General features: G+C 47.0%; 5 protein-coding genes across 5 annotated transcripts; 3 read left to right on the forward strand and 2 right to left on the reverse strand.

Annotated features, from left to right (window-relative positions):
* Nucleotides 1-23: 23 nt before the first annotated feature.
* On the forward strand, nt 24-920 carry FSST1_008032 (uncharacterized protein; the record flags this gene model as incomplete). Its single annotated transcript, XM_083224874.1, has 3 exons — nt 24-130; nt 172-241; nt 303-920. The coding sequence occupies 3 exons, from the start codon at nt 24-26 to the stop codon at nt 918-920; spliced, it is 795 nt and encodes a 264-aa protein (XP_083083993.1).
* Nucleotides 921-1,062: 142 nt separating this feature from the next.
* FSST1_008033 (uncharacterized protein) lies at nt 1,063-3,297 on the reverse strand (the record flags this gene model as incomplete). Its single annotated transcript, XM_083224876.1, has 1 exon — nt 1,063-3,297. The coding sequence occupies one exon, from the start codon at nt 3,295-3,297 to the stop codon at nt 1,063-1,065; it is 2,235 nt and encodes a 744-aa protein (XP_083083994.1).
* Nucleotides 3,298-8,663: 5,366 nt separating this feature from the next.
* On the forward strand, nt 8,664-9,638 carry FSST1_008034 (glycosyl hydrolase family 61-domain-containing protein; the record flags this gene model as incomplete). Its single annotated transcript, XM_083224877.1, has 1 exon — nt 8,664-9,638. One exon carries the CDS (start codon nt 8,664-8,666, stop codon nt 9,636-9,638), a length of 975 nt encoding a protein of 324 aa, XP_083083995.1.
* Nucleotides 9,639-10,305: 667 nt separating this feature from the next.
* Nucleotides 10,306-11,721, forward strand: FSST1_008035 (SMI1/KNR4 family protein; the record flags this gene model as incomplete). Its single annotated transcript, XM_083224878.1, has 1 exon — nt 10,306-11,721. The coding sequence occupies one exon, from the start codon at nt 10,306-10,308 to the stop codon at nt 11,719-11,721; it is 1,416 nt and encodes a 471-aa protein (XP_083083996.1).
* A 307-nt stretch (nt 11,722-12,028) lies between these two features.
* On the reverse strand, nt 12,029-12,836 carry FSST1_008036 (uncharacterized protein; the record flags this gene model as incomplete). The annotated part of the gene is made up of 2 exons (XM_083224879.1): nt 12,029-12,480; nt 12,536-12,836. 2 exons carry the CDS (start codon nt 12,834-12,836, stop codon nt 12,029-12,031), a joined length of 753 nt encoding a protein of 250 aa, XP_083083997.1.
* Nucleotides 12,837-13,882: the final 1,046 nt, after the last annotated feature.

Genomic DNA, 13,882 nt, shown 5'->3' on the forward strand with positions numbered 1-13,882 from the left:
CCAAGGCTTTGCGATCCCAAATTATGGCGATGGAGTCCATCACCAACGGTCATTCACCCACACAGAACCCGAAACTTATGCCAATCACTCTCCCGTCAACCAGATGCAAGCTCCCATGCATCAACAATCGGTTCCTCTAAAACGCACTCGACGAAGTGCTAGTGTTGACAGTGACTACGTTATCCCGCAAAAGGAAGGATGCAATTGGCATGTTATCAACGCAGATGACATGCGCCAGATTGTGAGTTTCAATGTCAGGATATATCTACGATCGAGATACTAATCTATTTTGCTCATCGCAGCAAACCTACTATCGAATTTTAGCTAGTCGCAATATCCAAGCATTAGATGAACGTATCGATAATGCTGAGAAACTCATGGTATTGTGCTCGGAAGAGCTCATTGAGCGGGAACACACCGTCAAATATCTCAATGTAAATGATAAGGAGCGAGCCCGTCACAAGGCTTTCAAGTCACTCGAAGAGGCGCAAGGACAACTTCAGGAAGCGGAATCATTTATGCGATCCATGGCTGTGAGAGTCAATCATCGGGGTGAGAAATGCCCAAAGCCATACTACGACGCCTACAGCGAGAGTATCCGGGATCTGGAAGGAGCTAGGAAGAAACACGACCACGCGGAGATGAACTTCAAAGCACTGGAGTATGACGCAGAGAATGGTCTCCAAAACTACACAGAGACGCTTGAGAGAATTGAGATCTTAAAGGCGAGCATTTCCGAGAGCAAACGAGACATTGCTAAAGAGATAAAAGAGAAAAGAGCTCTTCACGCCAAGCTTGCTGTCCTGGATATCCTAGGTTGCCACAAACTCGACCTTATCCCTACTGAGACGCTGGAAATGTTTTGTTCTTCCACAAGTGAAGTGCTCAGGTCTATCGACAGTGCCACGTCTGAGATGTGATTGTTGGAATTTCTGAGTGGTATTAGGATATCTGTTTGTTTTGTGGATGCATAGGATGACAGTACAAAGAAATTGTTTGACATTAGACATCTGAGACTCTTCCTGATATGACCACAAGAAGTTCAATTTACTACATCAAGGATCAAGTACAAACAGTGGTATCAACTCCATAATAACAAGGAAATAAAATATCCTTTCCATCCTGCGCGCTTCTTGTCTCGCTAAGCAATTCCGATATGATGACCACGCCTCCGTTATGAGACTTAGCCTTCTCGTTGCGCGTCACGAGGGCTGCTTGCTTTCCCTGAGGCTTTTCTTTAGGGATATTTTTTAAAGCCATAGCCTCATACTTTGCCACGTCGTCAAAAGCATCAGCCTCCTCTTCGTCAACTTCTCCCTCGCGTCTCCTATGGGTGGCAAAACGCAGGGGTGTTTTTGTCGGTTTGATCTTGCGAACAAAATCTCGCCGGCGCAAGGTGTATCTCTCCGACCTTGCACTCCAGAAATCTTTAGCCATCTCGCCAAGTTCACCGGCCCTTGCTGCCGCCAGCCCTGAAGGGCTGACATCAACCCGAGATTTCCAGTTGCTTGGCTTATAAGGAGCGCACGCCAGTGAATCTACGAACTCCCTGACTCTGATGTCCAGATTTGGTCCTGAGCCTGGGAGTACGTGGTCGATAAGACCGGTTTCTTTCGCTTGACGAGCCGAGATTGGTAGCATTTCTCGAAGAATGCGCTGCGCGATTTCTGGTCCGCAGCGTCCAATGTAAGATAGAGAATGGTACTCCGAACCATAAAGGCCAAGAGCTCGGTAAGCAGGGTTGAGGACAGACTCAGAGCTTGCTATCACCACATCGCAAGCTGTTGCCAAAGCCACGCCGCCCGCCGCACAGTTTCCCCTCATTGCGGCGATGGTTGTGACGTTTTTCTGCGGGAACACTTCAAGGAGCATATGCACAACATCATCTATGCGATTAATGTTCTGCCATGACTCTGTAGAAGGATCGCAACTAGCCTCAATAACGTTGAGAGCAATGCCATTGCTGAAGTGAGAGTTGCCACCCATGAGGGCGACCGCTTCAAGAGACTCAACCGAGGCGACAAACTGAAGAGCTTCGATGAGTCGTGAGCATTGAGAGGTACTCATCGCCCCGTTATAGAACTCAAAATAGACGAACGCGACACGTTTCTCGCTTGTAGAAGGTGCAAAATCAACCCAGACGTCTTGGAAGGTAGAGTGAGGGGCTTTGGACCAGCTGGTGAGTGCTTGTAGTGATGTGGAGTCATCCATGGTGCTTTGACTAACAAGGCCGAGTTCGAGCAAGCCTGTGACAGCAGGTACCTTGGGCCAAAGCATGGAATCAACCTTGCGCTTCACTCTCCTGATATGGGTGATCCAAATGCCCATGCCGTCGCATGTAGCCACACAAACTGCACCGCTTCTGGATCCGACGATCTCTCCAGGTTGGCGCTTACAGTCCACATGCCTTCCGGCCTCGACGATACCCCCGTACACGTAAAGATTGACACTTCCGAACAATTTGGTAAGACAACCAGGTTGTGAGTCGGATGATCTGATCTTTCGGGAAATGGCCTTTGCCGATTCGGCTTGGATGTCAAAGTTTCGTTCCGCTGCTCTGAGGAGCGGTCGGCAATGTGTCGGTCCGCCAAGGAAAGGCTTTTGTTGTGTGACGGACAGCGTCTTGTACGTGGGGTTTGACTCAAGATGCACAGAGATCCTGTGGACTTCGGGTGCATGTGAAAGAAGCTGTTGCTTGGTTTTCGAGACGATGCGGTCTATAGCAGAGAATGTGGCAGTGACTGCGGCTCGAGTGACGGAACCACGATAAAGTGTCGCCTTTGTCGTTTCAGGGTCGTTGATGTCGATCTCGAATTGTTCAAACGCCCAAACAGGACCGGCATCCATCTCAGCCACAGCTTGTAGAACTGTGACGCCCCAGTGGGATCGACCGGTGCCGTTCCATGACTGGGACTTGAGAAGTTCTGCAGAGTCTGATACCGTACCATCATCTCCCATCAATACCCAATCAAGGGCACTAGGGCCAGCATCACCTGGAGGTCCTGGATGAACAATGAGAGTTAGGTAGTTGTCGAAGACCTCGCTTGGGACAGGTGATGTAAGGAATGGACAGATGATGATGTCAGGTCGCACGAGGTTTGCAGCCTCGATCATGACCTTGTCAGACAGCGCGTATTCAATAGTGACGGTATGTATCTGACAGAGATGAAGGTAGAGCTGTTGAGACAGCGAGTTGTGTGCAGTGCAGAGGAAGAGAATGTTCATCTTGGGGGTGCGAGAGCCCAGTGTTGGACTTGTCGCCTGGTTGAGGACTTGGGAGAACAATTGCGAGCCCATTTTGGATCTATTGTTGCGTTTCTTGGGGCCTCAAATCCAGTGAGAGCATGCCGAGTTTAAGTAGCAACGGATTTATGGAGGGTGTGTGAATCACGGCTATTCTGATAATGACTCGCGCGCTTGACCTTTTCAGTAGGCTTTCACCACTATTTTACTCGTGCGACACTCATACACTCACCACGATCCTGATACTTTTACGAGCCGAGACCATTGGCCGACCGTAATTGACGGCAACCGTTTTTCTTGGTAGCGGTGGAGCTATTGAGACCTTTGTCGCAACTAACCTGCTTAGCCGTTATTGGCAAGCATCTAGTGAGGAATGTAGCCCACCACTTTGTTAGGTCAAAGCGCCTGAAGATCAATATGTATGTTTCTCCCTGTTGGTGCCATTCTTTATTAAGGCTGTTAGCCTGTCTTGGGTTTCGCTAGTTTGCATGCTGTCTATAGGCTATCACCCCTTGCATTCGGTGTTGGCTCCTTCACTTTGGGTCTCGAAGACGCTGTGGAGGACTGCGCCCCGAGCAGGTGATCAAAGCTATGCAGTGTCAGCGTTCTGTGTGAATCGCCAAGATAGGAGAAGGTAGTGTCCACGGTGTAGAGGTAGTGAGTGATATTCACAAATGGTTTGTTTGACCCTTGAGCCTTTATTTTAGCACCAAATTAGTCGTGATTAATTTCATGGGGGCATCACAGTGGGCTGTAGCTCAGTTGCAAGTTTTTGTGAAAATGATTATCATGGCGTCGACGAGGAGTTTGTTTGGAATACAATGATACCACTGGGCCCTTTCAGCTTCGTTCTTAGTCGAGCTGAGCTGGGCTGACCTGAGCTGACGATTGCCGATTGTTATCGGGTTGGTCGTAGGTGACAATATGGTTCGTTTGCTTGTGCACGCTTATCCAGCGTTGGTCCAGCGGGGTCAGGTTGTGTAGGGGGGCGATTGGTGAGGAACGGACAGGACGATCAGGCTTGGTCAACTCTATTATAGCCGTCAGGGAAAAAAGGACACTTAAATGCCATCTATTCGTCATTCATTATTCTTTATGCGATAATATACATCTTGATGATCTCCCTATGATAGGCGAAGGGTGATAAGATATAGCGATAAGGGATAAGGGATAAGAGATAAGAAACCACGGATAAGAGATAAGGTTTGTGATGATCAGGGGGCGATCCTCAAGAAGATTCCGTATCAGGCTCAGGCTGACGGAAGCTACCCTAAACTCCGAGATGCTTTCCATGCGTGATACAGTTGCGTACACCTAATGACATATCGACGAAAGCTGAGCTCGGTTCTATCAAGTGGCGAGTATCAAGGTTACTGAGAGATGTTGCCTTAAACTTTTGTCTGGCAGATGCTCCAGATGGACACCGTTAGAAACGTTGGTTGGCTTGCATGTGACACAATGGTGATGGTCTCTATCTCCACTCACAATACCTTTCCAAGAACAACGGGACGGGGCGGACAATCTAGACCATTGTTACTATACCATATTTGGAACCTTGAGTCCGCCTCAAATCTCGCCAACGTGATTGTCTGTTGGATGTTGGTGATTACATTTGAGCATTTGAATGCAACACCATTGCTTTGACCAACACGTACAATAGGGAGGGAGGGGTAAATAGGCGACATAAAGCGACGTGTACTTAGTGGTCACAGCACTAAAAGATCCAGAAGCATTCCGTTGCACCCTTCAGCGTTTTTCTTTACCACCAACTCAACTCGCCTGTGAAGTTAGTGCGTCCAGCTGAGACTCCAATACAGATCGGCAGGCAAACAACCAACAGTTGTCGGACTATCCGAAACCACACTGTCAAGAATAAGAGTCTGGATCATCATAATCATGATCAGAGTAGGAACAATATCAGCAGATATTCATGCACCATGTACTTTTTGGCACACCGCCATCAATGTTATTTCCACAACGGTTGGTACCTGGGCTCAAACGCCACGGTATTTGAACCACCATAGTCTGTACTTCTGCCAGCCTTGTGACGTCGCCACGGTTCTAGATGCTGATGTGGCTGCAGTCACTGATAAGATAGAGAACTTGGCTAGGTATTCTGATTGGTTTGCAAGGATAATGTTTATTGTCTACAGAAATCGCTTTTCCCACGACCGACAGTTTAATAGAACTGATCAAAAGATAAGAGTTAGAACAATTTAACCTAACACAGGCTTGACAGACAAATGACGCAGTGGTTTTTCAATTGGGGTATTGTAAGTACTGATCGTAAATACAGTGACTTGGTTATTACTCTAACTTGTACCGGGATATTACACCACCTGTTCCACATTCATTCCTAATAAGATTGCACTATCGCTGGCTGTATCGATTATCCGGCAATTAGCCTTGTATCTTTGATCCCTGCTGGCAGTTAGTACGATAATGTTTCCATTAATGGTACATTACCTACCCTAAATAAAACTAATAATAGCTTTGTATATTGCTGCTCCCTTCGAAAAGGCAACGATGGTGCTTACAACTTGGTTTTCTTTTAATTATTCAATTATTTTTTACTTGTGTTTATTATAGAGGCTCTCATTTAACGTAATACCTTTACAATGGGTTGATATTTTACAATGATCAAGTCTTGAGACAAAAGCATGTACACCGTATCTGCACGAATAGTCTTTAGCTATTTGCAATACAATTATTGTGACGGACCTAATTAATGCGGGTGTTATAATTAAAGTGCGGAATTATAGAAGGGATTAACCAAGTAAAAGTTCTTCCATTGGCGGAATTACGGTCGTTCGCTCAATCAGACGGGGCGGAACCCGCTCTTAAGAAATCTCTGAAGTCTGGATCCAATCGTTAATTTATATACCTTGCTCACGGTAGATTCCCCGGTTGCTGCTTGCCCCTTTACAGTCAATACATCCTTAATGTGTAACCGGGAGATGTTGTTAGTACAGATTTCAACCCCAGATCTGGTAATATACCCATAATTACCACGATTCTTTTGCCCTTTTCGGTTTGTCGTACTATTTCGCTTATCGACGCGAAAAATAATGGTTGAGAAAAATTTAATCAGGCAGAGATTGCGCCGACAAGGTGCCGTGATTTGTCAAAGCTTCCAAAGCTTCCAAAGCTCAACTTCCATGTTGCGAGTTGTTGTTACGTAGACCTCACCGCTTTGTCGAGAAGGACAGTGATTCAAGGACTTATCTTTCAAGCTCGCAACTGTAGTAAGATCTGGCGGTAAACTCGTAAGTTGAATGCCTGTTGTATAGCTGATATTACAGGGATGGGTGATACTAAAGCTTCAAATTGATCGATGGCTGTGTCATATCTTATCAAAGAGTGTCTTAATAACTTATCCCGTGTGCTATGATGTTCGGTATGGTTTCAGTATGTAGTGTTCTGGCTACCAGATCGCGCGTTGTTACCGTACTCTCGACTTATCACCGGCTTTTGGCATCGCTGAAAGGCATAGCATTCCTCAAGCTAAGGGCATGGAATTTCAAAGGATTGCATCTCAGAAACTTGCAGTCAATAAACACATGCGTAGCCCCTGCCAAGGCCCTGGGCCAGGTGACGGTTAAAAAGCAATGTAGGCACAGGCGCGAAGAAAGTCCCAGCACCTCAAACAGTTGCTTACTGTTGAGATACAGAGTACATGTACAATGAATGCTCGAATCACATATTGATGTCGATGATGGATGCTACATCTCTCTTGCTTATGGCGCTTAAATTTACCTCTTTGGTACTATTGAAACTACCATAGCTTCGTGTGCAGCAGGGCGGCCATGTAATTACCCACAATACTGCCCTACAGAAACAAATCGACGTGTAATTGAGGAGACAAATGTTTACTTAAGCGGCCCGTTTAACCACCCATGACAATAATCAAGGCTATATTGGATCGGTGACCGGGGCTGTGATCATATCGGTAGCTAGTTTGCGAAGATGCGTCAAGTTTTACTAAAGCGTATTAGCGAATCTGGCACCGCAAGCTTGGATCAATGACAGGTACCAGTAGCCTGATTCAGCTTTACTCACAGTCCGGATGGCATCAGTCAATGCTTAGTAAATCGCAAAATCTACCATTTTGGTATCGGCCCATTATCTAGCTGTCTCAACATGGCGGCCTCGGCATTGTGGTTCGTCCTATTGTGGGGAAATCTCCTGACTGGACACTTGAGCATTAGTTTCATGTTTTGAGGTTGTCAGTTGACATCCCGCGGGAAGAAAGTGGTCTTGGCAAATCCCTGCAAAATTGGTAGCTTCAAGAATAGCCCCGAAGAAAGTAAATAGGCCAGGGTTTTGTGAAGGGAGCAGTAACAAAAGTTCCCTTACCTGGACCACCGAGGGAAATGATAACATTGACAACCATAAGTCCTCTTGCTATGAGGAAGTAGTCATCGAGTCCAACATCTACCGAATAATAGAACAGGGTTGTAGAGCTGACAGGTTGGTAGTGGTCAGGTTGGGAGCTAAGATCACCAACTAGGGGGTTAACTCCACTAGTTACTCAGATTCACGATGTTGTTTCCAGATCCCTGTTGCCAAGAGCCGCAGACCCCTCCTGAACCGAAATTAGCGTTTCATGGTCTCGTCTTGAATTTGTCCTCGCCTTACGCCGCTGACTCGCCGCAGACTTGCCGCAAACTTGCCCACTGTAAGATTCAAGGGGTCCTCGACTGCCTCCAGTCTAACGCAGCAGCGAAGGGTCATTTTTGACATAAGAGATATCAATGATTCGCTTTTCAACTCCATTAAACTAATAATAATAGTCTAAAGAGGCAAATATCTATCAAGTTAGAATTTCATGTTTGTTTTTAAACTTGTTTAATATGGGTAAATAGGCTAAACCTAGAAACCCTGGCATACATAACCTTAGTTAGATGAAACAGCATTGTTGATTGGCGCGAATTCGAGGTTCACTGAAACAGCCTCTAATAGGCCGCCGTACTCTGTAACAGGTGGGGGACAGAGAAGAAGAACACGGTAAGATTGCTACGGCTGAAGAACAACTTCCAGGGATCTTGCGAAGACGGGAATGAATTGTTTTCTTCTGGGCGTCTATCCTGGGTAAATTGGTCGAAACAGTGCAGGGAAGTCTTCGACGAGCGGATGAATTCTGGTTCTAGTGCCCAATGCAGAAACAAACCCTGCTCAAAGAAGGACTAAAGAATGACAAGACATTTCGAGATCCGAAATCTATAAAGGCATCTCGTTTGCCGTGTCCTTCTCGACTTTTTCCTTCCTCCCCATCAACAGATCTTCATCTTCTTTCATTCACTTCAGTCTTTCTTTCGAAGAGCTAGTCTCTCGTTTCTTTCGTTCACTACAATCACCGAGCCAGTCTCCAGCAAACCAAGCAACTTTTTTACTATCCTCAACCTTTCGAATCCTTCAAAATGAAGTTCTCTACTCTCGCCCTTGCTGCCCTTTCTCAGGTCGCTTCTGCCCATTACTTCTTCGAGGTCGCCACCGTCAACGGCCAGGACTCTGCTCCTTTCCAGTACATCCGTGACTTCACCCGTGCTACCAAGTACAACCCCATCAAGTTCTCCTCCAACCCTTCCGCTGACATCCGCGACAACTCTTTCGCTGATGGAGACGACATCATCTGCAACCAGGGTGCCACCACCAACGGTGCCTCTACTGAGGTCGCCGATGTCAAGGCCGGTGATGTGATCACCTTCAAGCTCGGTGTTGGCGGTAAGATGGGTCACCCCGGACCTACTCTGGCCTACATGTCCGCCGCCGGTAGTGATGTCAAGTCCTACAAGGGTGACGGTGACTGGTTCAAGATTATGGAGGAGGGTGTCTGCAACGCCGGCGGTGACTTCACCAAGGACGCCTGGTGCAACTACGACTCTCCCTCTGCCGATGTCAAGATCCCCGAGGGTACCCCCGATGGCCAGTACCTCCTCCGTGTTGAGCACATCGGTATCCACCGATCCCACGTCAACCAGCCCGAGCACTACGTCTCCTGCATGCAGGTTGCCGTCACTGGTGGTGGCTCCGGCAAGGTCGACGCCGAGATGGTCAAGTTCCCCGGTGCCTACAAGGCCACCGACGAGTACGCCAACTTCTCCATCTACAACGGTGCCAAGGCCTTCCCCATGCCCGGCCCCAAGGTCTGGAGTGGTACCACCTCTGCCGGTGGCTCTACTGGCGGCAACGATGCCCCTGCCGAAACCCCTGCCGAGACCCCCGCTGCCGGTAACGACGCCCCCGCAGAGACCCCTGCCGCTGGCAACGGTGCTTCCACTCCCGCTCCCGATGCTGGTAACGGCCAGCAGCAGGGTGGTGAGCAGCAGCAAGGAAACCAGGGTGGTTTCCCTGGTGCCCAGAACGCTGGCACCAACTCTCCCTGCTCCGCTTAAGCCTGTGCTTTGAGGATTTGATTCGAATTTTGCTTGGTTTTGTCGATGTGTTGAGATGAATGGAGGACCAGGAAGTGGAGGGAAGAGGTTGCAGATTTTTGGTCGACTTTCTTGTATAAAAGAGTCCTGTTGATAGCATCAAGTTTACCTGCTAGATGAGGAAGGGGATGGTCTGGAACTGTGCTCGTAGTCATTTAGCTTTGCTTAATTTATCTGAAGCAATCTGAGGACAAAAATCCTGTTTCCCGCTGCACATTGTGATGTCGTGTCTCGTTTTAAACTCGTTCAGAGAGCTGTTTGTTAGCTTCTAACCCCGCGCCCGCTTTTACCTGCAGTAAAATTAACTCCTGTATTTCTTGTATTTGCTAGTCTCATTTGTATTTGGTTTCTCGTTCCGTTTATCTCCCTGACCTTTGGTGATCAACTTTGTTTTGTTCCTAGCAATCGTATGAAGCAGGACGAACACACTAGTTTCAATTGAGCTCATATTTTCATCGTATTGCAGGGAGGCAGTCGATAATCTTACGTCATTGCATAACGTCAGAGAGTAAGCACTGACGACTCGTCTCACCATGAATCACTACTTCAACCTGGTTAATATCTAGACAACTACTGCAATCATAGCTACCAGTAAAGCAGAGTCTTTCTTATTCACAGACAAGACGCAATGTCTCAGCCTCGGAAATTTGATCGTGATTCGCTCTTGACCAACCCCTCCCTCTCAGAGGTTTACCATAAGTTGGTCGACGTGGCCAGCGAGTTTGCTGTGCTGGGTGAAATTGAAACCACCAAAATTTTGGTATCGCTCCTGCTTCAAGACACCACTTCGGATTGGCAGCGCAGACAGCTTAAGAACTTTGAACCCTTCTTCGCAGCGGCCAACCTATGGCCTGATGAGATTCCTGAGAAGGATCGAACGGAGAAGTCGGCCAGCAAGACCGCTACCAAACATTCGTTAGACGATGAAGAGAATGTGAAGGAAAAAGATGACGAGAAGAAGCTCCAGGAACAGATGAAACGAGCAAATGATGAGAAAAGCTCTGTTGTAGTTGATGCACTTTGCACTGCTGCAAGACTGGCATCAAAGCACACTGAAGATTTACAAGAGATCAAGAATGATTCTGGAGTTCAAAAAGCCCTCGAACTCATCGCCAAGAATCTGCACAGAAACCGGATAATTCCATCGCTTGTGGCACATCATGAACTGTGTGGAATTCTTTCTACTGGAGAATTGGCTCAAAAAGTTCCGGTCGACAACGAGAAACTCAAAGCCGTTGGCAAGGAAGTCGTCGCAACATTCTCCGAGCGCTTTACTCAAGGCCGTAAAAAGCACGACATAGAATCAAAGCCACTGAAGGAAGTCCTTCTGGAACTGGAACGTCACACAAAAGCTAATGGCATAAGCTATTGGGATGAAATGGAAGAACCAGTTCCAGAAACGCTCTTTGTGTTGCCGCCAGCGACTGATGAGCAGATTACATCGCTTGAGAAAAAACTCGATATGACATTGCCAGATGACTACAAGGAGTTTCTCAAAATTAGCAATGGCTTCGGTGGTACTTGGAACGGCTACCATCTTGACAATCCCCTGTATGGAGTGGATGACGTCCACTGGGCTGATGAAGGCTTCGAGGTGCCTTTTGTTGAGCTCCACGACAGTATTTCAGGCGTCCTAGAACTTAGGATAAACGACAAGTCCCGGCCTGAATGGCCGAACTCCGGAACAACAGTTCAGGTTGGATCTTTGGACATTCTCAACACTCTTCTTATTACTCCAAAGAATACAAAGGCGATACTGGATTCTTATCAAGAGGCTCTAAATGACTCGAAGAATGCGGATGATGCGAAGAAGCAAACACTGAAGTGTATTGAAGCTAAATATGGCAGTTTGGAGGTGATGCAAAAGCTCGAGTGGGCAGTGATTGAGCAGCAAGACTCTGAGACGCTTCCTTCTGGGACATTCAGACAGTGCTTGGAAGACAGACTGAGGAGAGCTAAAAGCGGACCTTGTTTGGACGACATTGATAAAGAGCTAGGAGGTATTGCCTACAGCTGCAAGGCTGATGATTCTTGGACTTGCTGATGGTATTAGTCACGTTCACGAGCAGTGATGAGGCAGTGAAGGTTATTATTATGATTCAAGGTTGTTTAGTTTTAAATAGTAACTGTGTATACTCCAAGAAAAGATCCTACCCGCGGATATCGCTGCAATTTAGCCCGCAACAGAGTCCGCCGTCCATGCCCTGTTGATATGTTTCTGTTCCAACTCCACGTCCGTTTGTATGCCAAATCCATCTTTCCGCCTGCCCATGTTCCCTTTTATTTATTATGTATAATACTTGGAGTTTTCTTTTTAATGTTTAATTGGTAACGTGATCATTTGTAGCCAGCTACATGACCGCACAACCACCTGATTTGTCCACCGGGGAAGAGCTCCTCTTCTGTTTTTGTTGCCCCCCTTTAGCTTGTGTAGGTCTCGATGATCGCTGATCGTGGCTCTTGCTACTTTGTGCTGGACGCTGGTCATGAGACTTGCTAGTGGTATGTGTATGTGTCGTTGAACCCTTCCCTTGGGTTTGTGTTGGGGCTTTGCCGTAGCTATGTGTTGTTGAGGCTTTGCCAGAGGCTTTACTGGTATTATTTAACCCTTTGTCATAGCTGATGCCTGGGCGGGGAAGCTTGAGCCACCAGCATATCTCGGCCTCGATATGGTTCAGGATGACCATCAGTCTTTGTTGATATGGGGTGAATGTGAAAGATCGACCGAGACTTGACTTGGCTTTCGACAGTGGGTGTAGAAGTTGGCTGTTAATCTCATCCCGGTATACTGGTAAGTTCTTAGCTATTCATCATGTTAGCTATGTGGCTCTGGCTTGATATAATCGGCAAAGACGTACGAGCAGGATCAGTGTACTTGGCTTGGCCTTTGGCAGAGTTGAAAAGGGCTGTAAAGGTATTTGCACCCCTCACGGCGGTATCGCTCAACTTCTTCTTGTCGTTCTTGAGTTTCGTCCGGTCCTTGTGTTGTTTGGGAAGTTTAATGTCATCGATTGCGTCGACTACATCTGCGAAATAGTTGATGATGTCGATCAATACAGCTCTTCCTAACGAGTCGCTGTATCCGCTGGGGCCGTTTGGTCGACGTGGGATGCGCTCAACATGGCGGGGGAAGTGAATGTGGTCGCTGGTTCGTCCCATTGTAAATGATCATTAGAAATTGAGTAGGTATTTGCGTGATGAAAATGGAGAAAATGAGTCGACTTTTGGTTAATAGTGAGAATGTGATGAAGATGTTTCAACTTAGAAACGTTCTGTGGGACAGCCATCACCCGCTTTTATAGCCAGTTGTTTCCTGGATTACACCTGTTCATATTGACGTGGAGTGAGTCTTGTCAAAATGGTGGTTTATACATGGAGAAGCTTTGAGCAAGGGTGCCAATGAGAGAAAGGTCATATCTCAACTAGCTACAGTTACTAAGATAGTGGATCTTACAACGCGTACACCAGGTTTATTTGACCAAAATAGTGGTCTGCAGCCTGAAAAGCCAACAAATCCAAACCTGACGCGGCCAACATACCATGAAGAGAGGGTCCAATTGACAAAACAAGCGTTGTGCATGCCTAACAAGTGGATTTTGAACAAGAGAGCATGCTACCCGAAGCTAAATGCACTTGGACATGCATGCAGATGCTACTGAGCTAAGGCAATGCACCTGGTCTCTTTGTGCATCCGGGCGGTATAGAGTGCCATTTTTTCTACAAGTGCTAGGGTCTAATTATGCTTTTCAATATGGATTCACTTCGATCAACGACGATCCGGGTCGATTTTTTTGTGGTTCAAAAGACTTGACTTTGGAAGAAAGTCTGGCTGTGGACCTGGACCTTGACCGTTGTCGCGCCCAAGAGTGGAGAGAGTTTACTTGGAAGGCCTCTATTGGAGACAGGACCCAGAGTTAAGTTAGTCACTTTGATGTGCTGCTGACCAGGCATGGGTTCTAAACGAATCATAATATGTATTGATAGCCGCAATTCGCATGGAGAAAAGAAAAAAAGAGCATGTCGTGTCCTACTTAAAATTTGTAAAGTGACATTTGTTGTAACACATGCACCACAGCGACTACAGTGGATCAGGCCATGTGTCTGCCTGTCTGTATGGCTGTTGTGCATGAGTCAAAGGCCACGAACATGTCTCAAGACAGAGAACTTTCAGGGGCAAACCATGGACAACTCACCACCTGTATCAT

The sequence above is a fragment of the Fusarium sambucinum genome, chromosome II, assembly GCF_050947815.1.
Source record: "Fusarium sambucinum isolate potato_lamoka chromosome II, whole genome shotgun sequence".
In the NCBI taxonomy this organism is placed as follows: Eukaryota; Fungi; Ascomycota; class Sordariomycetes; order Hypocreales; family Nectriaceae; genus Fusarium; species Fusarium sambucinum.